This window comes from Macrobrachium nipponense, chromosome 31 (assembly GCF_015104395.2).
Source record: "Macrobrachium nipponense isolate FS-2020 chromosome 31, ASM1510439v2, whole genome shotgun sequence".
In the NCBI taxonomy this organism is placed as follows: Eukaryota; Metazoa; Arthropoda; class Malacostraca; order Decapoda; family Palaemonidae; genus Macrobrachium; species Macrobrachium nipponense.
The window spans coordinates 27,985,155-28,008,507 of record NC_061093.1 but is presented as its reverse complement, the minus strand read 5'-3'; the positions used below and the strand labels follow the sequence as shown (position 1 = coordinate 28,008,507).

Here is a 23,353-nt window from a genome sequence, read left to right as displayed (position 1 = left end):
TTAACTTTGTCATTTCGTAAATACCAACTGCTTCATCAGTCAGGCCAAAGTAGCCTATTAAGGAAGCCCAGCCTTCTTACAATCCCCAGGTTAAACCGATTTAGTCACTTTACAACGGTGAATTAAGCCAAAAAATCGATCTGACCAATTAGTCGCCCCCTTCCTTGCGATAGTTAATTGTCCCTTAGAATCCACTGTGATGTAATAATTCTGACAATTCGCTAGCCCAAAATTAACCCATCAGGCTCATCTTACAATATAATGTTTAATTACGCTGCACCCAATACACGACCAACTAGGTTACGTAAATTAGCCAAAAGATGTCCTTCATGAGACGCTAATTATAAAGAAAAACGCTTACTTACATAGCTTCAGTGAACGATTATAGCGCTGCTGTCACGTTAAGATAAGAAAATGCCCAGTCATTCCCTTATAGTACCTACATATAAGCCATAGTTACCGTCATTGCATCACACTAATCTAGTAAACCAACTTGGTCTCATTTCAGTGTTTCTCTAGTCTCAGCCTATCGTTATTCTTCTTAAGGCCCACATACGCTGACGACTGTCTGAACATACAGTATGAACGATCTCAGCACCGATTTCAGTCTGAACAAAGATTTTGTCTCGAGAAGACATGGCATCATCTCTAGAAGAGACGTGCGCGATAGCGTTATATCGGCAGACAAACCCATATATTGAACGATCTGTGTATAACAGATTTAAGTCGCAAGCCAGCAAACTGGTCGTGACGGATTCCCGCTAAGATCGTTCAGACACGAAGCTCCGCCCACTTTTGCATTCAAAGAAGCCCATACACAGTGTTTTTGCGAACGATAGTTACGATACAGACAGTCGTTCAGTGTATGGGGGCCTTTCAACTACCTCATACCTACATCATCTGATTAACCCTTCAGTACCGTAACATACCACTTTGTCCACAAAGGAAAGACGGTGTGGGAAAATGGACATTTAAGGATAAATGATGCTGTTGATGAGTTAATATGGTCCGCCCACCGCTTGTGTAAAAATCCAGGAAGGCTGATGGAGGCGGCGGCTGTTCGCCTGCACGAGGCGTCTTTGCTGACGAAGCCGATGAGGAACCGACGCCCCGACTCGTCTAGGAAGAGAGGACCTCTCGTGCTCTTCTGGCGGGAAAAGGCGGGAAGACTTAGATATCAGAACGAAGACAAATCCGACTCAAGAACATGCATGTATCCATTTGTTTGCAAAAGCTTTAAATAGTAATCATACTCACTTTGTTTATCAAACGTTTCTATATCTCGACTCGTTAGATTATTTATTTGATTGGTTTTCAATTATCGACAAAAAAACTTTTCATTGTAGAGTTTTACAAAGACTTCATTTTGAGTGTTAATTATAAAAAGACGAAGACATAATACTATATATATATATATATATGTATATATATATATATATACATATATATATATATATGAATGAATGTGTGTATGAGAGAGAGAGAGAGAGTATATACATTCATGAACGTGTCAAACTATAATCCACTAAAATGATGAGCAAAGCTGAACAAATTGTGTCTGTACTTAGATGGCGTTAGGCTAGTAACCTCAACTATTTATTAAATTTTGACCCAATATGCAATTATTGGCCGGATTACCCCCTAACGGTAAATAACATTTGGGTCAGAGAAAGTTGTTGCATTGGTAGTATTTTTTCCCCGTTAAAATTATTTGTGATCCCCTGAATACTTGTTTAAAATCCAGCAAGAGAGAGAGAAGAGAGCAAATCACGCAGAGAGGGTAACCTGACTTACTTCACATCGATTATTTCCTCGAAAATTGGCGCAAAGGATGTCTGTGTCCCGAATGAACCGAGGATATTGAACTCTGAGCGAGTTCGCCATCCCTTCGCTCTTGTAGAGGATCTCGCACTGGAGCGGGTGCACTATTTCCAGGTTGCCTTCGTCCCTTTGCGCAGGCGCGAGATCTGTTCGAGATAGACACGGCGTGAAATTAGTACTCTTGAGACCCAACACCATCTGTTGAAATTGCCCAAACCTCATCGTTTATTTTACTCTTTATATTTGTCCTGCCTTTGCTTGTGAATGAATAGACTGAAGTTAGAGATGATGATGATGAAAAATCTAAATCACACCCAAAATATAACTGAAAAGAAAAGGAAATTCTTTTGAAACTGGCACATAGTTTTATCTTCAGTGTGGGAAGAGAACACATCCTTGTCACATGGAAAGATACATTATCGAAAATCTGGCGTTTCCATCACTGCCCTGTTGAATTATTTAAAACTACCCTTACTACCCACTGTCCTTCATATGAGGAATTACAAAGTGCACGCAAAAACCGGTATAGTGACTAATGAGTCTAAATTAAAAACTTTGAGTTACCCCAAATGGTATTATCTAAACAGTTGGAAACTGTCTTTGCAATAAAAAGGTTGCCATGAAATTATAAACCAATATAAATAATGGGAGAGAAAGAGTAGAGTTACCGGAGAAATAAATCTACATTCATATGGGGGTCCATATATCAAAAAATAAATCTCTACAGAGAGCTTTCATGAAGCTGTTCAATTCCGCTTTTCAGTTTCAGTATGGGAGTCGAACAGCTTTACGAAAGCCCTCTGAAGAGGTTTATTTTTAGGCATATTTGTACCCATAAATAACTGTGGGTTTGTTTTTACATTGCAAGACTCGTGAGTATTTTTTAATTAAAGTTATTATCTGTTACCTGAGCCGTTATCTGTAACTGCAGAGCCAGCAGGAGGCCTCTGGTCTGTCAGGCAAGATGGATAAACCTCCTCATTGAACTGGATGGCTTCTTTAGTCTGAAGAAGGGCTACGTCGTTATACCGCTCATGGGTATTAAGTCTATTTTTCAATGGAAGAGAAAATGTGGAATACAATGGCTTTACTTACGTGAATTACCCACAGAGCAAAAGTAATGATTGATGTTTGTAAAATAATAAGCCCAATTTGGAAGGGTTCACAAACTATCACTTGAGCCGCATGTACAAACAATTCTTTCAACTTTTGTTGAAAGGTACGAAAACAAATAAACACTTAAATGAAATATCTGAGCTGGCATATATTTACATAGGGAAATGAGCAATATATCTAACATATACAATCGAAATCAAGATACATAAAAAAAGCCAAAATAATTCAAATGTCAAAATCGCTATTGGTTTTCTCTATTATGTTTGCAGAAATCTATACAAATTCATAAATATCTCCAGGGAGGAATATGTTCAGTGTTAAAGATATCGCCAGCAAACTCAATTATTATTGTCATAGCCAATTCTGATCATTATGAAAGCTTACTTGTAGTTTGGATGAATGATGACCCTAGACACCTCATAATCGACAGGCCTCAGGTTTCCCAGGCGAAGCCGTCTAACGCTGATAAATGGAGAAGAGAATGAAAGGACAATGAGATCAGTGGCGAAACAAAGCCACAATTATGTAACTGTACAAACATATTCGATAAGGAAGACATACAGATTGCATTCGTGAATCTATGCGATTCACATTTTCAAGAGATCGAGATTGAAAAGCTTCCTTTTTAAATATATTTGTACAATAACTGTAGTTTTGTTTCTCCTTATTAAAACTCATGCTACGATGATTATCTTTTAAAATTAATGTTAGTATTCGTTATTAGATTAAATAATTAGTATCTTGAGTAACTGCGTAATACTAAGGCGAGAATTATGTATCTAAACCAGTCGGCTCTTCGAAGACAACGTCAAAATAATCTTAATTCGGCATTTAAAATGTTTATGGGATTTAAACTGCCATACCAAGTACTAGAGAACTTCCAGTCACTCAGCGTTTAAGGCAACGAAAAGAGGAAGTTGGAGGGGTTGGACAGCAAAATAAAGAGATCCAGAAAATAAAGGAAATGAGGTGGTAGGATCTTAACTTGGAGAAACGCCACCACCTGTAATAAGAAGTCATAGTTAGAGCCTCGTAGAGAACTAGTGTCGTCAGTGGACCTCATGCGGAGCACTGTAGGCATTACTTAAGGTTCTTTGCAGCGTGCCTTCGGCCCCTAGCTGCAACCGCTTGCATTCCTTTTGCTGTACCTCCTTTTATATTCTCTTTCTTCATCTTACTTTCCATCCTCGCCTAACAATTGATTCATAGTGCAACTGTTACGTTTTCCTCCTGTTACACCTTTCAAACCTTTTACTGTCAATTTCCATTTCAGCGCTGAATGACCTCAGAGGTCCCAGTGCTTGGCCTTTGGCCTAAATTCTATATTCAACTCAACTCAACTCAGTCATAGTTAGAGAGGCTGGACATCAAGGTTGAAGAAAGGAAACATAAATGGAGGCAAAAACAAAAGACATATGACGAAGGTAAACATAAAAATAATATGTAGAATATGAAATTGAAAGTATCAAGGGTAGCCCTCTAGTTCTGATAATAATTTTACAACAAGATATGCAAGAGGCTATAATTCAAAAACGATTTTACGCAAAAAAAGATATTAAGTTCCTGTATCATGCAAATTGAGCAACCAGATTTAATTGAGGATTCCTTTTTAAAGAGGAAGTTTTTTTGACTAGTTTTGCAAATACCATTGGATTTCTAATATTTCCCGATAAAATATTTGCAACAAATGATAAAGACGACTCACGGCCTGTCAGGATCAAGAACGCAATGCGCAGCGATGAGCAGGAACCTCCTCTGAATCAGGACGGAGAGCAGTGGTCCTTCCCGAAATTGATCGGCGATTCCCGCAGCATAGCACGACTCTGGTCGTGAGGGAGGTCGCGGAGGGCATGACGTTGGTGATCTTCGTGGTGGTGGTGATCATCGTGGTGGTGGTGATCGAATGGGTGTACTGAAAGATACGTATTCTTCTGAGGTTGGTGTTGTTCAAGATTGAAAGCTAGTCCTATACTTGCGCGGGCGCTTGCTCTAAAGAACAGCTCGTTAAAAGAATTATTCTAAAGAGGTCTGTGCACATACCGCCTTTGAAAAGTTCTGTGGAATATTGCGTTAGTCCAAGGATTAACTAACCTCTAATAGAATTTAATATTACTGAAAAATGAGAAAAAAAAGAGATTTAAAACGATATTCCATACTATACAGTACCTGTATGCCTCTTAGATCTGCTCTGCCCGGCCTGCTGAAAAGAAACAAAACTGATTGCTACAATACGAACATCTGTTGTTGGAATTATGGTCAGTTTTATTAACGCTTTCATAACTATGACTCGTGTTCCAAGGGAAAACATGTATGTTTTTGGCATCTTAAGAATTTTAAGGGCAATTTAACTTGGAGTGACTGCATACTGACATCATGCGGTAATGCCAAGTGTAAGAGTTTAATTATCAAACGTTTTTTTATTTACCTACCAACAAAAAATCAGCTACCGAGGTGCTCTGCCTTTTTGCTCTTCCTGACTCGCGTCCCCGTTTCCTTAAAGGTCTCCCACAGCCTATCAATGTATAAAACAAACAGGAAATTTCGAAATACGAAACTCGCTGAAACAGGCTATGAGGCAAACAGAAAATAATCTTCAAAATTTAGAGGATTATAGTGAGTAGTGACGAAAGTCTGTCTCCCTATCAAATAAGCTTTTTATATAAGTCGTGTGATAGGCCCCTCGACATACGTACCGAAATCAGGCCGTGCAATGCTCCTGTTGTTGCTGGACAAGAACTCGTTGGGAATTTGACACAAGTTGCAAGAGTGGGGACAGAGAGTCTGCACGAAATCGTACGGGTGCACGATCTTCGAGCGCCCACGAATCACAGAACGGGCTACGATTGAAGCATCCTGGATCTACGGTGAAAAGAGAATTTTGAATTTTTGCGAACTTTTGAAGTAGTTTATAAATCCTGTGGGAATGTATATGTTACAGTCAGTTAGCGAAACCAGGCATTTCGCGAACTGTGTGAATTTGCCTGAAATTTCAGGCAAATAGCGAAATGCACTTAGAGACATTTGATACAGCCACCCCCATCCCTCCCTCTGAGGCTATAGTACTAAACACTTCGAAACTGATTTACCTAAACTGTTTCGCCTTGTTTAGTACTAGCCCCTGGGACGGTCAAATGTATTTCGTCGTATACAGTACCAGTCCCTTGGGGATCAAATGTCCCTAAGTGCATTTCGCTATCTGCCTGAAATTTCAGCCAGTTCGCGAAATGCTATGTATATACAATAAAATATTTCTTAGCTCCCCTAGAGCAGTTTTCGAAATCTCTCCGAAAGCCCCCACTTTCACTATGGAAATTCGAGAAAGTTATCTGTTACCTCGCAAGAGGTTCAAATAGTAATTGGTTAACCCATATTTATTTTCGATGTAGCTAAGTCGATATAATTATTGCTGGAATGCTTACCTAGGCAGATTTTACAGCTGACCGGACAATTCTGAGCCATGAATTTTAGGTTCGTGTCACAAAAGCCCCAGGACTCCCATTTCGAGCATTCGGTAGAATGGTCCTCACAACTTCCTGGAATAAAAATACCATTAAGCCAGCATATATAACAAAATAAGAGTGAGTGGAAATAATGTAAGAGTGAGTAGAAATAGTGCAAGAGCATAAATGTACAACGTGAAATCATGCTATCTTCATACATCACTTATAATCGGTATTCGTTTTGTATGAAGACAGAACTACTTCGTGTCATCCCTTTTCCGACGGATATATCTGGATCTTTTTCTCTTAAGAAACGGAAAGAAATAGAGTATAACTATTGCAGAACTTTACAAATTTAAGAGATAAGGGGGTTGGCTCCTTGAGGGGTTACCTCATCTTGTTATGCTATGCTGAAGAATATTCGGATGTGGAGTTCATTTCTGTCAAGCACATCGAACCCCAGAAAAGAAGGTTAAATAATGTTGTGAAATATGGAAAAATATAAAACAATTGAGAGAAACCGTCACTAATAGGCAAATCATTCTATAAATTATTATCATAAAGGGCAATAAACGACATTAGGAGCCATATGCTTTTAATAGGGAATGATATAAAAAGGATAGTATGTTCAAGAAAACCTTAGCCGTAAGTAAGTTTGTCAAGAGATGAGTACCCATGCCAGGCCTGAGAGAGAGAGAGCGAGAGCGAGAGAGAGAGAGAGAGAGAGAGAGAGAGAGAGAGAGAGAGTTATTTGGCAGTTTTGCATTTATAATACTGTTCAAAATTCTTGCAGAACGCATTGACTGAATCCCAAGTATAACGCAACAGAAACACAAATTTAATTGGAGATGAGGTAGACTGAAAGACCATTTTGCAGATAAGTCAAGCAATAAACATACAAACAAAGGAGATTATTACCAAGATGGGCTCTAGCGTTGGTCACCTTTGACATCAAAATCAGGACCCCCAGCAGGTTCAGAGAGGTACGTGAGGAAGCAAACATGATTAGCCAGTTGGAACTTTCCTCAGTAGGTAACGCTTCTTCTCACTTCCCTATATATCTTCCTGATGGCAGCCTCAAGACTCGCTCTGAAACCGAAGAAAAGCAAGAAAAATAAATTGTAGCTCTGTAATATAAATGACTGAGATTGCAAACTAATTTCACGTAACTCCTGTTATAAAATGTTCGTATAAAGATGGAACAGATCAGTTAAATAAAATAGATAAAACCAAATAAAGATAAAAAATAGATCTATTAAATAAAACAGGAAGATAGTAAAGTGAAGAATGGAGAAGGACCAGAGATGACATTAGATTAGACATTCCCCGAAAAAAATGGATATGTTGGCAACCTTAGGAAAACAAATGGAACGTCACATGTGCGAAGGCAATATTGTCAGGGTAAGAATTTCTAATTTTATGGGTAAGCTAAAGCAGCCGCTGGTTATATCAACAACAGCACATTTGACTATAATTCTGTGAACATGAGAAGGTTGGCCTTGGTGGTGCTGCGTGGCCACGCGGTGAGTGGTTACGTTGTCTTTTGTTTTGGTTGAAAATGTGCAAAACAATACCTAACAAAAGATAGGATGCGTTACTTGATGTCAGAATGGAAATCAACAAACAGCCTTAATATCAATGTGAATTTCAGACTGCGGCCGAACAAGTCATTGTAAGTAAACGCTGTAGAAAAGAATATCAATTATATCCACACAGAAAACCAGACTATATTCAGCAGTTTCCATTCTCAGAATCTTCTCTCTTTCTCAGATTTACGCAGATAATTTTCTTCTTGGAAGGTTCTCCAGTGCACGATCAAGACAAACTTATTTCATTTTTCTTTTTCTTTTTTTTTCTTTTATTACGTAGATCCTGCCACGTTCGTTTTGACCTCTAACGCGTGATCGGAGATCCTGTCTCTTAAATCTTCTTTGCTGCCAGGTGCATGTTTTCCATTACATTTTTCTCTGTGTAGGACCTCAGGCGCAGGGCTTTTGTCCACTCGAATTATCAGTCACCCCAGGTCCTTTTGTGCGTGGCATTGTTACTTCCAGACCTTTCCATTTTCTCATTACATACTGTTCTTTCTCGATCTTCCTTGAGGTAGTAGTGTTGTATAAGAAAGACTGAATTTATTTTTTACACTTTTAACGGCAACGTCTTTAAAGATTGGAGTAGACCGGGACAGATGCTACATGATTTTTAAGCATATTTTCAGGCATATCAATCATTTATAAGTAAGCAAGGTAGAATCTAACGTTGCTATCTCTCTCCGTCCCTCATAAAATCCTATATGCACGAATGAACATGAGACATTAATTCAATGACACGCCTAACCATTTTTTTTATCATCGCATTTAAGGCTTAATCTGTCTTGTCAACCATTGTACAGAACAGACATCTCGCGGTGGCATTTCCAAAAGTCAGATCTTTATGCATACCTCAAGAACAACAGCAAAACTCTGTTTTCGTTCGTTGCCAGACTGTCATCCTCAGAGATGCAGTGCTTTCTCCCCCGGCAGCATTCCAGTTACATTTCCAGTCTTGCCAACTGTTTAATTTAACCTCGGGTCCGAGTTTTCACTGTTTTCAATGATAGTATGCAATATCTTATATGTTTCAGAGTGAATGAAGTGTATTACACTTCAGCAGACAACGTTGAAAGCACTGATTACTCTGGTATCGTAACTTCAGTACATATCCTGGAAAACGGTGACAGGCATAATATCCGGACAACAAACTTTATGTTATAAATGAAATACATGAGAAACGCAATATACTGAATCACTCCAAACTTCGCCACAATTCTCTTTTCCTGTTAGCCGAATTATAACTTTGGGTTGATATGTACCATTTCTACGGAGAATATTAGGTTGTCTTGTGTACTGAGTTTGATATCAAACATTCATTTCGCAAACATAATACTTATCCTTATCCAATCTCTGCAATCTTTATTTCTGTTATCACTCCCCAATGTCTGCCTACGTGTTCCTCGTGATAATGGCACCCAACCCCAGTCTACAGAGAACCTTATCTCATTAAACACTGACCACTATAATTACCCACCAAAAAATTCAAAACAAACATAAGCACCGGGTAAACGTATTCCTCACCAAAAGCGACTCGGGAATTCCTGCAATCACTGAACGTACACAAAACACCAGACTTCAAAGCAACGTCGTAGATTCACCGAGAACCCTAATATCATTTTGAAGCAAATGTAACCGACTGCGAAGGTGTTTCTGGGTATTAACATCACTGATTAAGTTTGTCCACTAAGGATAGCCTGGAAGTGAGTTGCCAGAGGGACGACGAGGCAATTACGAGAGAGAGAGAGCAGATGATGGAGGAGAGAGAGGAGAGATAGAGAGAGAGCAGAGTTGGAGAGGAGGAGAGCTCTCTTACTGTTCTTCGTAGGCTGCCTACTGAATAGGAATCACTTCACCTCACCACCGCTCACTCAACTGAGCTTCCCAGCTCGTCCTCGCAGGCTCGCTCACTCGCCAGGTGAGCAGCAGGGTGGCATCCTACAGGGCGGGTTTTTTTCAGCCCTCGAAAAACTTTGCTGGTATTTTGCTAGCGAATTCGTTGGTAAACACGCCCAGAAACGCGAGCTCACGTGCTCTATCGAGATATGAAAAATTCTGTGTAGGGACTTTTGCGTTACATAACCATATGGACTTTATGAGGTTATGTACACACACACAAAAGGAAAATTGTTAGTTTTAAAAATAATGTAACTGAGTTTATTGAATTAACCTTTGTTTTACTATTAAAAATTCGTTTATTATAACCCAAGTTTGATTCCCAAACAAGGCTGAGCTGTACAGAGAAAATACTATATTTCAGAGACTGCTGTCTCTCTCTTCAGCTAGATAATTGAGGTAAGTTACAGAAAAGGTCGTATTTATACCAAGAGATCCATCCACAGTTAAGCCCAGTTTAGGTCACTCCCACTGATAATCCTTCTTTAATCGTCTTAAGCGATTAGAGAAGGATTATCAATGGGAGTGATCTAAACTGGGCTCAAATATGGATGGATCTCTTGGTATAAATACCACCTTTTCTGTAACTTTTCTAATTCATCTACCTGAAGAGAGAGACAGCAGTCTCTGAAGTATAGTATTTTCTCTCTATATTTTGGTGTTTCTTTTTATGGGCTCCTTTTATTAGATGGAATTGTTTGCAAGAGAACATTTTCACCAGTCATATATATATATATATATATATATATATATATATATATATATATATATATATATATACATACACTATATATATATATATATATATATATATATATATATATATATCTATATATATAAATATTTATATAATCAGTAAATTTCTGCATAAATTCTACATGAGAAGTAAACCATTCCATAAAAAATTAAAGCTGTTCACCACCCCACCCCCAACCCCCTCTCTCTCTCTCTCTCTCTCTCTCTCTCTCTCTCTCTCTATGAATTTTCACGCTTTTCAGACGTCATTAATAAATTTTAAAATTAAAAAATCATTAACGTGTTAAAATTTATACAAATAAACTTATCAAGACACTGCCACATTGAGCACCAAAGACTTCAATCTTAGGATACGGAGAACGGGAACGTTCGAAAGGTCACGGAGTCAAAGAGTAGATTGAATCGATGGAATCCAGGCGAAGTTCCAGTAGTTCCAAAGATCCATTCCAGCCCGGAGTCCGCTGAGGAACGCAGGTGAGGTGGTACTTTAAGCCTAGGTCAGTACTGTCTTTCTTAAGCCTAACAAGTTTTACCCAAGGTGTCTTCTACTTCTTCTTCTTCTTCTTCTTCTTCTTCTTCTTCTTCTTCTTCTTCTTCTTCTTCTTCTTTATTTTAGTAGGACATCTGTCGTTTGCTTGTTACTGAAAGCTTGACTTTCGTTGGGTTGAGTTGAAATTAGATCGTGAATAGCTGCATTTTTTCCCCGCTCTAGTATTTTATAATACGTGCTCGAGTTGACTTTTGAATCAAGTCTCGAGAAATTTGGTGAAAAGAAAACGAAATTAACTGATAAACATTGTTCGAATTTGTGATGAAAGCATTCTTGTATCTTAAATTCAAGTAGTAACACGACTTTGGAGTCAAAATATAAAAAAGTAAGCAGAGGTTCATACGTATTAGGATAAAAAGACTAATGGTCAATTTATCAGAGTGCCCCCTAGCCGCCATCTTTACTTTGGACGGCTTACCGTCGTTTAGACCAGGATTAATAGAGTACACTTCTGAACCTGGCTTAGACAAAACTAGACAGTTAAACTGAAACGAAGCCAATACTTTTAAACTCCTCCGGCTGGAATGGTTCAGTCTCAAACAGGAATGATCACTTTTTTGTTTTTCCTCAAACAGGAATGGATTGACTTTTTTCCTCACGGAAGGTTTTTGCCCACTTTTTTCTCAATCAGGAAATGATTGCCACTTCTTTCTTAAACAGAAATGGTTGCCACTTTTTTTCATCTCAAACAGGAAGGTTGCCACTTTTTTCTCAAACAGGAATGATTGCCACTTTTTTCTCAAACAGGAATGATTGCCACTTTTTTCTCAAACAGGAATGATTGCCACTTTTTTCTCTCAAACAGGAATGGTTGCCACTTTTTTCCTCTCAAACAGGAATGGTAGCTACTTCTCAATCAGAAATGGTTGACACTTCTTTTCTCGCGAACAGGAATGATTGCCACTTTTTTCCTCAAAGAGGAATGGTTGCCACTTTTTTTCTGAATCAGGAATGGCTACCAATTTTTTTCTCAATCAGGAATGATTGCCACTTTTGTCTCTCAAACAGGAATGGTTGCCACATTTTTCTCAATCAGGAATGATTGCCACTTTTTTCTCGCAAATAGGAATGACTGCCACTTTTTTTTCTCTCAAACAGGAATGGTTGCAATTTTTGTTCTTTCAAACAGGAATGATTGCCACTTTTCCTCGGCGGCAGGGCTAAATAATTTCAATAATTATTTAGAATAACCAGACCGTTCAGGTCATTCAACCGCCTTTTCTGCTTATTCGGTTCCTCATCAGATCGAGACGTAGACTGTCTGCAAAGGGATAATCTTTCTTGTAGGAATTTATCATCTGAAAACCTGACTGTATCTATTTCTACTTCAACCTATGTTATCCAAAAACATTTCATTAACAGGGATAAATAAAAGAAAATACTTTTGCAGTTATTGTGAAAAAGGATAACACCTCTTACCCCTGGATTTCCATCACCTTCGAGATTCTCAACGTTAATGTTTCTGGCATTTTATACAATATTGAATTGTAGAATTACAAACAAGGTAAAGAGAGTATTTTTTTTAAATCAGAAAGAGCACGTGGAAACCAGAATGTCTGATGCATTTAGAAATGGTTCCGTGTTAGCTTCAGCACACAAAGAGATGTAACAAAAGACTTATTTCCGGATAGAACATGTCTTCCTTTGGAATTGAAATAATCCCACTATACAGAATAATGCTAAATCACCTCATTAGGTAATTATGGATTACCTATTGCCTTGTTCCTTTTTCAGACACTTCATCCGGGATTTGAATACATAATCTCAGTGGCATTTCTATGTTGTAACCTTTCTTTTATCATCCGAATGTAAGTTCAAGATACAAGACCAAATACACTCCAGATACGGTCGAGATCTCTCTTTAGACTTTGGGTAAGGTAAAAGTTTGTATAAGGACACAATAAATCACTCACATTCGATTTTTCACTCTTTTTCAGAATGGGTCAGAAAGACGTTGTGTGGCTGTACCGTTTGGTTTGGTTGGGTTTACTCCTAACACTAGGTAGGTCTAATAAGTAAGCGTTTTCATTGTCATGCAGAAGAGACGATAGTTCAGACCTTGAAGTCACTAATAAGCAACGTTATATATATGTGAACATAGTTGTACTGGCGCTTAATAAAAAACAATGTGATGTTTACTTTTCTCTCTCTCTCTCTCTCTCTCTCTCTCTCTCTCTCTATCTATATATATGTATATATATATATATATATATATATATATATATATATATATATATATATGCTCCAATCCATTTCGCTATGATTTCGATAAATGCCAATCGCCACCCACAAAGAATTCTGCTTAGCTTCATTTTCTGTTTCTAAAAAGGAGCATGAATTTCAAATTGACAAATATATACATACGCACACACACAAACATATATATATATATATATATATATATATATATATATATATATATATATATATATATATATATATATATATATATATCCATTTCCAAGATAAAAAATTATTTTTTTGTTGCTGGAAAGAAAGAAAGAAAAAAAGGAAAGCAAACAGGACAGCCATATGGCGATTCGAGAAGTAGCAATCCCGCTCGAATCATGAAGGTAAACACATTAAATGACGTATAGTACATACCTCCCACACGGGAACACTCACAATCACCGTTGTTTGCGAAGTCTTTCAAGTGAGGTCGTGATTAATTGTATATATCCTTTTTTTATACCTTCTTTACTAGCCGCCTCAGTCACATATAAACCCACCCCCCCACCATTACCTTTGAATTAATTTTTTGTCACTAATCCATTGCGAAGACAGAGTAGATCAAGAAATTAATTATAAAAGCAATTTTTTTTTAAAGAACGTCGTCGATATAGACATTCCAGTTACGCAGATTCGTTTTCGTTTTGTTTCTGGCTGTGAATTTATGCTGAAGTTATTATTTATCATTAATAATGACTAGCAAGAGCATTCATGTCGCGGTCATTAATAATCAGTGTTGTTATTTTACCATTACTTACTGTATTTCAGTTGAAATTGACAGTTTTGTAATAAGTTAAGTTGGAATTCCTAATCAAACTGGGAGGAGAGATATGAAACAGTATTGCAAAGAGACTAAGTATGAAGTTGGGAAATATTGATAAATATAAACACAGACTATCTATGTGCATATATATATATATATATATATATATATATATATATATATATATATATATATATATATATATATATATATAAATATATATATATATATATATATATATATATATATATATATACGTATATATATATAAGTTGCAAATTAGACTAAGTATGAAGTTGGGAAATATAAATATAAACACACAGACTCTCTCTCTCTCTCTCTCTACATATATATATATATATATATATATATATATATATATATATATATATATATATATATATATATATAACGAAACTCAAAAGTAGCAAATCAAATTGAAAGTGTTGTGGTATCATTCAGAGCAGTGGTTCCCAAACTGGGGGAATTTCCCCTTGGGGGGAAATTTGAAGCTACCAGGGGGAAATAATTACACTACCTACTAACTAAAAAAAATCTCAGATGGATTTTCTAAAGTAGAAGACCAAACAAGGTCCATTTTTATTTGTTACTAACCGCTCTCTATCTACTTTACTCTGTAACTAGATGTTTATCAGTATATTTGTACATTTGAAAAAATAAATTAGTAAATAGTCAGTGTGTTTTAACTACTCTTTCCCTCATACACATGAATGGGGAAATCTGGATGGCTGAACTGGGTGCAGGGGAAAATGACAGAAAAAAGTTTGGGAACCACTGATTCAAAGACTACGTTCAGTAGAGTGTAATGCTATATTCTTGAAAAGAATCAAGAAAGGAATTTGCATTCTACAAGCTGCAGTAATACGTAATTCGTTCCTAAGTATATTTTTCACCTCTTTTCACTCTCTACGATTTTAAAATGGCTAAATCTGATACTTATTTCATCGATTTTCTCGGCCTCGCGTAATGCGGTCATTCTTCGGATTATCACCATCCGGATTTCAAAATGACCTCTATACAACTACTTATATTTTCATATTTTTTATATATGTTTGCTATTTGTATTAATATGAATAAAACTGAATATGAACTGGAATTTGAATAGCATCAGCAAAGATCATAGAGTGTGAGATAATGATTATATGGTCAGTAAAGTCCAACACTGATTCTGCATTTTGTTCATTTTTCCAAGCTTCGTGTGTAGTACCCCCGGATGGTACTTGCCTGGAAGTCACCAGTAGGGGCAAGAGGATTATACCTTATTATTTCTTCATCAGCCCGAATTCTATTGCTCACTGTATGTACAAATGTGCCCTTGCAAACTACCTCTACGCTGCAACAGAATACGGGTGAGTTCTTATAGAAAACTTGCTGAAATAGTAAGATCAGAATAGTATCATATGGCTATACTCAGTTTTTTTCCATCTGTCCACCGCCTGTGGTGTTTGCGTATGGTAACACTGTGTCCCGGGCTTTAGATAGTTACATTCAACAATAATAACAATATCCTATTTCGAATATTAACGGTGTAATTCACATACAGTAAATTATTAAAACACTTTTCAGTTGCAAATGTACACCCATATATCCTTTTATTTACCTAAAATTACACATAGCGTAACTATCTAAAGCCCGGGACGCAGTGTTACCATACGCAAACACCACAGGCGGGTGAACAGATGGAAAAAAAACAGAGTATAGTCATTTCACATTTGAGAACACTTACTATGATAGGATCCCTTTAGGAAGTTATCTAGTCCCTACTCCGAAGATGCCTTTGCAGAGAGAGCAAAGGCACCCGTAGCAGCGAGAGCCTCCTCTGAGGAGCCTTACCAGGAGAGAGACGGGCTCCTGCCAAGCTGGGAAGCTTACCTAGAGGTGAGCCTCACCTTGGGAAGTGGTGGTCAAGGTCTCCTGGGGAAGACATCTGTTTGAATATCTTCCAAGGGGGAGCCAGGCCACCCCTGGAGGGGAACCAACATCCTTAAAGGGATCCTACCAGGCTGGGAAAATTCCCAAAAAGGATCTTCCCAGCCTGAAGTTGAGGTCGAGGTGCCTAGGGCAAGGAATTCCTTGAGGAAGTCCTATAGCCCCACCTCTAGTGTAAGGCTCCTAAGGCGAGGAATCCCATAAGGAAGGCCTATAACCCCACCTCTAGGGTAAGGCTCCTAAGGCAAGGAATCCCTTGAGGAAGGCCTATAGCCCCACCTCTAGGGTAAGGCTCCTAAGGCAAGGAATCCCTTAAGGAAGGCCTATAGCCCCACCTCTAGGTAAGGCTCTTAAGGCAAGGAATCCTTGAGGAAGCCCTATAGCCCCACCTCTAGGGTAAGGCTCCTAAAGCATGGAATCCCTTAAGGAAGGCCTATAGCCACACCTCTAGGGATACCATCACAGAGGGAGGCGAAACATTCCCAAAATGGAGTCCCTCATTCAGAGCTCCCTTTACAGGAGGGTGGAAAGGCTCCGGCCAAGACGGGAAAGGTCCTCATATGAGAGCCTAACCCCAGTGATGGAACCCAAGAAATTGAAGGCATCCCTAGAGGAGGTCCTCTAGCCCTTGTTCCTGAGACGCCCTCCTAGAGGGAGCCAGAGCATCCGAGAAGGGAGATCCCCCTCTAGGGCTGTCTTCCCAGGAGGGCCTGACAACAGGGCATCCCTTTAGAAGGGTCTCCAACCCCTCCTTCAGTAATGCCCTCCCATAGTAAGCAAGGGCATCTCTACTAGGGGATGCCTTCCCGGGACGCATCCCGGGACGGAGGCAGAGCTCCTACTAGGCCGCTAAGCATCCTGATATAATAAAGGATAAGTTATTAGGGCCCGATGTAACCGCAAATGATTTCAGATAACTGCATCAGCATGTTAGTAAGATAATCCGTTAAGGGATTTTCCTAATAACTTGTTTTATATTGTGTGTTTGTGTGGGTGAATTTTCCGAATAACGAAGAGGAGGTTGAAGGCTTAAAATGCCATCCTGCTTCCTGTGCATATCTCTGCATGCAAATAACCACAGTGAACTTGACAAAAGAGAGAGATAAAGGGAGAAATTGAAACATAGGCTGATAATCAAAGAGATCGCTGGCATGTAAAATTCCGAGCATGCAAATTATTTATCTCCTGAGAGCCAGCCACTATTGAAATATTCTTAGTTTCAAAAGTTCGTCACACGAGTAATTCCTAATGAAGCAATCTCCCGGGCAATGGGAAGCTATTGTTTACACCAAGAATTAACTTCAGATCCGGCGAGTCAAGTTCTCATAAAGCGAGAAAAACCCTCATACAAACTTAACTAATTTCTGATCATTCCAGGGAAGAATAATAGTTATATATTGTCAATTAGGGTTGAGGCAATGGCCCATATGCCAAGTTGATGTTAACGTTCTAGTTAATTTTTCCAGGAGAGATTCTATACCAAAACTTAAAATAAAGAATCGAGTAAAAGAACAAACAGATAAGTCAAATTCATTGGAAAGAAAATCACATTTTCCATGACTCATCTGATGTATCACTCTTGCCGTTTTATTGGCCCCCCCAATTAAAAAAAAAGAAAAAAATAAAAAAACCTGGCTACGCCACTGAACGTACATATGTGAGTCAAGCAACTAACCGCTTTGCACATGTAAAAATTGCCTTCACAACTCTTAGCCAAGGCAATGAAATAATGCGTATATGAAAGGTTTTAACGGCGTTTGTTTTATCAATATTTACTCTGGCGGTTCCGGAGGCCCTAAATAAACTCCTGTTTACCCCGCATTTTAATGTGACAGCTTAATGGCGATAAATATGTTTGCCTCATTTAGCATAGCTTTATGTAAATGAACTTTTTTAGACCACAAAGTCTTGGTAATAAATTTCATAAATCAGCGAGTTCTAAATACATGTACCAATGATAGATTTCCTGTCTTGAAGTACTAGTTTTATCAAGGGATTTCCGGTTATTGACAAAGAATGTTATTTTTTTACAAAATACTAAATCAGAATTTCAGAGTAGTTACATATTTACATCAAACATGCGAAAAATTAAAAATAACTTATGGAAAGTCTCATTCTGAAGCATGATAATATGTATTTTAGTAGTAAAAAATAAAACATTACCAGATAAGAACGTAAGCGGGTTGCCAGCAATTGCTGGATAATTGCTCTCCAAACAATACCGTTAATTAAGGTCACCAGATTATAGACCCATGTCACAACAACAACGTCAGCACTAATGAAAAGCAAGTGCTGACGTCAGTAATTTATTGACGGCAACGTATAAAGATGATAAATGTGTTGTAAAAGTCATCATAACCATCAGAATCCGTCCTACGGACACTTACAACTGGTATGAATACAATGAATTACTATCAGTAAAAAAGACAACATTGCATTTCTTCCTTAAGGAAGCAAATGCCAAAATCAACATTGCATTTCTTCCTTAAGGACAGCGCGGCCTACGCACAGCTGAGATCCAAAGAACCAACCTAACATATTAAGCAAATGCCAAAATGAGATATGTGACCCTCTCTAAACTTAATATTATATCTGCAAAACTGTTAGCACTTACTTTTACAAAGTACAACCTGGTAGAAGCATCACATTCGTGCTGCTTTCAATTACTTTATCGTTGCTCTTGTTATATCCTAACAGAAGTTATTGCGCCTGTACCAATGGCCTCGATGGAGTCCCAATCACTGAAGGAAAGTGTACTGTCCATTGTACTGGGAATCCTTGCCAAATATGCGGGGGCTATCTCTTGGTGAATTTCTACGCCATACCACGTGAGTAGTCATTTTGATGCTTTGTGTACCGAACTTTTGAATTCACGTCATCATCACCTCATCGTTTTGAAAAGTTCGTCCGTTTCCGTTTGATTCTCTATAGCAGGGGTTTTCAACCTGGGGTACGCGTATCCCCTGGGGCTGCCAAGGGGTACGAGCTCCCCATGACACTCGAATGAATGTTAAATGCCGACCTTCAATGTGCTTAAGCAAAAACTGTTCCTCGGCCAACTAGGATAGTTAATGCAAAACAGTTTCAGCCATTTCATTGACTCCCTATGCAGCAGATGTAATAATAACATATTTTGTTTTTTGTGGCTCAATACCATGACCCTGAAAATTTACTGCGTAGCCAGAGGTAAATAATTATAAAGAATTGTCTATTCTTTTTTATAGAATTCCTTGTTTACAATATTATTGATTATGTCAGGAGAGTGTATATTTATTTCCCTTCTGTACAATACTTGCAAATATACAGGACGTAATGTTTTTTTCTGGGCTGGTTTTGTTTTCCGCGTTATACAAAGTGAAGGGGGTACATTACAAATACTCGAAAGGGTACGGGGGGCGGGGGGGGGGGAGAGAAAAAGCTGAAAACCCCTGCTCCGTAGTAGTCTCTATTGCTCTGCGTTCTATCTTTGAGGGGGAGGCCTTAAAAACTGGTGATTTCGTTTCTTGACAAATTATAATGATTCGTTAGAAATGTTACAGTTTTTGTTTTAATAAGTAGAGAGTTGTCTTATTTTTCCTCCCTTGTTTTATTTTGTTTCCATTCGTTCCATATCTTAAGCTAACGTTCTTACATCTCTCAGTCCGGCTATTGGATCTTAATGTTTTTTTTTAAACTCTGTACCTTCTGAAATGACCCAAAATGGTTTACGTCGGCTCATTCAACCTAGAAATAACATTTCAAAAGTAAACATATTTTCTAAAGGACTCTATCAGATATTTCAAGACTTTGTTCAGCTAAATTCTTATTAATTTTTGGTACTTAATCAGTTGTGATCGAGAGGCAAGATATTTTTTCAAAAAGCATTAATATATTAGAAACCTGACAAAGCCACCTGTACCCAGTTCGGTTGTAAGGATCTAGTACCACAGAATTCACTCATGAAAAATGATCATACATGCAATAATCAACATTACATTCTAATTACCTTGTCAATTTCCACTGTTTACCCAACTTGCTTGACACGTTTCCAAATGTTCAATATAACTCATTAACCCGCCACCAGTCCCCGTTATTTATAGTCCTATTTATAGTCCCCTGAATTATTATCCTACGACCCTGTTCCTCAATTTCATTTCTATATAGTGAGATAATCTGCAAAATTTATTAGGTTCTTCGACAGTTTTCCTATTTGAATTTGTCATTTAATTGGAATTATGAAATGAATTTCAGTAATAACAACATACATTAGGAGTGAATAGAAACGAAATTACTCTTTCCAATAGCCATCACTGTGGAGCACTGATTTAAACCAGCCTACTATGAGATTCAGGGCCTCTGTAACACGGTTTTTTCGCAATAACTTTTTAATCTATGCATTTCATGAATATAACGCTTATTCAGAATACATATTATATCAACACATAATTTTGAGTGTATTCTGCACTACGTAGGTTGAATAAATTTGGTACTTATAATGTAAAAGTGACCTTTTTTGAAGACGGGCCAAACTTACTCAGAGAAAAGGTTTCGAACGCACTCGTACGTAACTTATGACATCATTTCTTCCCTCTTTCTCGATGGATGATTGGCTGTACGTAACGAGGCTAAACCTCTGGCTGGGCAACAATGACATACAAATTTAAATACAAGCAAAGCAGTACACCTTTCTGAACTCTGGACTCCCCACACTGATAATTGTCATAATGAACAAACCAACAAAATATGTTAATAAATACAAAAACACTTCGATTATTAGTCTAACTCCCAAAATAAGTTTCCAAAGAAATTACAGTCTACTTTATAGTCACAATCAGATTGACAAGATGTAGGGAATAGTTGGTAATTACCAAAAACATAGTAGAGAAGATTTGATTTATAACTGCTATATCCAATGTCAAGCAATTTTTATTTATTGGCTATCTACCTATTTACTGAAAAAAAATAGCCGGTACCGTATATTGGCTTTAAACCTTCACCAATAATTATCGTCAGAATGGTGACTTCATGAGGCTCCACCCACTTTCGCCTCGTTATAATTCAGGATAACACTGAAGGCTACCATGGGCATTGTTGGATTAGAACATTTAACTTCTGGCTATAAAAACTAATTTCTCGAGTAGTTGTAAGAAGTGCTAAATGATCCTCAAGGATCCCAGCAGTTGGTTTAAACGTTTAATTCATGTATATTACTGCTATACTGTTGCGGCACTACTGCTACAGTATATTACTACGCTAGCACACATCTATGTATCGTTCCGCCATTCATAAAGTCTTTGGGTTTCAGAGCCGATGGAGTTTCTGTCTGGTGGATGGGCGGGGCAACATTTAGTCAGAAGGTGTTTGTTTACCTTGCTTACGTAATGAATGTTTTTCGACTCTTGGCTCGTAATCATTGGCCATGGCGTCGGCTAGTTCATTTTTACTCTATAAATCAAAACTATCGGGTTTAGGTTATTGACAATGCTGACAAAATTTGTGTGTGGTTGTAAAATATACATATGTCAACTTTCAGCTACATCCGATGCTTTGACAAGGAGCAAAGTCCAAAAAACCGTGTTACAGAGACCCTGAATCTCATAGTAGAGTCTAAGCCCGAGTTCACAAATTAGAGCAAGATTCATCCATCAAAAAGGAGAGTGAAAGAATCTTGAAAATGGAGTGAAGGTTCCCAAGTGAGTCAGTTTTGATATCATACAAAAGTAATAGAGAGCGAAAATAAAATCTGAAGGCTTTTCTATAGCCCATGTCCACGCTTCAAGTGAAAACCACTGCAACATAGGGCTCATCTGATTCTTTATTTTTGCAGCTGATATGGCCAAGACTCCGCCACTAGATGATCAGTGTGAAAGTAGTACAGAGTCAAGTACAACTGCATCATCAACAACATCCACCACTGATTTTTCATTAACAACTACGCACCACCAGGCCTCTTTGCCGTTCAGCCCTCAGATACAACTACCACAGCACCCCTCACTACCACTGTTACCAACACTTCAGAAACCTTTACAGACTCATCACTAGTCACATCTTCATTAACCAATCTTACCACTACAGACTCCGCTACCACAGAACCTTTAACTCCTGCTGCAACTGCCACCATTGAAAATAGCACCACCACATCGTCATCATCACTAACTAGTGAACCACCCTTAGACAATTTTACTTCAGAATCATTAACCACTGTCACTGCAACTACCATCATTGAAAATGCTAGCACTAAATCGTCATCATCACTAAGTAGTGAACCACCCTTAGACATTTTTACTTCAGAATCATTAACCACCGTTACTGCAACTACCAACATTGAAAATGCTACCACCACATCGTCATCATCACTAACTAGTGAACCACCCTTAGACATTATTACTTCAGAATCATTAAGCACCGTTACATCTCCTTCATCATCTACCGCTTCAGTTTCAGATTCTACTAACACAGAAACCTCACTATCAACAAGTACATTGTCCTCATCACCTAGTATAACTGGCACAGTACCGTCTACAACACCTCACTTTACAACTGACCTCTTCTCCACATCAGTTCCAGAGGATCTTACTACTTATCCATTAAACAGCACATCAACAACTCAGTCCATCTCAATCAGTAAAGCTTCAACTGACAGCACAGAACCACTAGCCAGTAATACTACCGAATCAGTCACTACTACTTATGCTACTTCTACAGCCACAAGCAATATGAGACTATTACAAACCAGTCAACTACAATGCTTGAGAGCTTAACTTCCACAACTACATCCACAGAAACAGCTGCTACAGACACAGTTTCCGCAAGTGCACAATCAATAAATCAGACAAGTGTCTCAACTCTGTCATCTGAATTACATAACAGAACAGATTTAACGGTGCCAACATCCACACCACTTGTAGAAGAACTCATATTAGAACAAGGTACTGTCTCAGAAAATCCTACTACCACTCAGTCAACCGTTCTTACAACACAGTTGGAAACAAATGCTACAACGTTACTTTCAAATCCTCCATCAACACCCTGCCAGTCACAGCCTCTACTGAATTAACTGAAATGCCTCATCAGTTACTAAATGATACGACAACAACACAAACAACAGCAGAAACTTTACTAACTTCACAAACAGGAGAGCAAACTACAATAAATACAACATTTCCAGCAGAACTAAGCACCACCCAAGCTTCACCTACTTCACAAACTATAACATCAACAGACATAAATTCAATAGAACTAAAAAACACTTCAGCTTCTCAGT

General features: G+C 38.1%; 2 protein-coding genes and 1 long non-coding RNA gene across 4 annotated transcripts; 1 reads left to right on the top strand and 2 right to left on the bottom strand.

Moving 5' to 3' along the window:
• Window positions 1–904: 904 nt before the first annotated feature.
• On the bottom strand, window positions 905–4,818 carry LOC135206803 (CLIP domain-containing serine protease B4-like; the record flags this gene model as incomplete). The annotated part of the gene is made up of 5 exons (XM_064238293.1): window positions 905–1,147; window positions 1,795–1,967; window positions 2,729–2,868; window positions 3,322–3,399; window positions 4,643–4,818. Coding segments are annotated over 5 exons (810 nt in total), but the record flags the coding sequence as incomplete, so codon positions are not given.
• Window positions 4,819–5,745: 927 nt separating this feature from the next.
• LOC135206726 (uncharacterized) lies at window positions 5,746–9,901 on the bottom strand. 2 transcript variants are annotated; one of them, XR_010312823.1, is made up of 4 exons: window positions 9,783–9,901; window positions 7,296–7,466; window positions 6,357–6,470; window positions 5,746–5,796 (listed from the first exon to the last, which is right to left on the bottom strand). It is a non-coding gene; the product is annotated as an uncharacterized LOC135206726 (long non-coding RNA). The 2 variants fall into 2 exon arrangements; XR_010312824.1 differs by lacking the exon at window positions 9,783–9,901 and adding an exon at window positions 9,491–9,619.
• Window positions 9,902–12,802: 2,901 nt separating this feature from the next.
• On the top strand, window positions 12,803–23,146 carry LOC135206801 (uncharacterized). The gene is made up of 5 exons (XM_064238292.1): window positions 12,803–12,864; window positions 13,106–13,170; window positions 21,917–21,973; window positions 22,165–22,749; window positions 22,872–23,146. The coding sequence occupies exons 1-5, from the start codon at window positions 12,803–12,805 to the stop codon at window positions 23,144–23,146; spliced, it is 1,044 nt and encodes a 347-aa protein (XP_064094362.1).
• Window positions 23,147–23,353: the final 207 nt, after the last annotated feature.

Excerpts from the sequence above, each read along its gene's own strand:
- LOC135206801 (XM_064238292.1), top strand. The coding sequence starts at position 12,803 with ATGTCTTCCTTTGGAATTGAAATAATCCCACTATACAGAATAATGCTA. Across the intron at positions 13,171-21,916 it reads GGGTTTACTCCTAACACTAG|CTGATATGGCCAAGACTCCG; the intron begins GTAGGTCTAATA and ends TTATTTTTGCAG. Across the intron at positions 21,974-22,164 it reads TGAAAGTAGTACAGAGTCAA|ACTCCGCTACCACAGAACCT; the intron begins GTACAACTGCAT and ends TTACCACTACAG.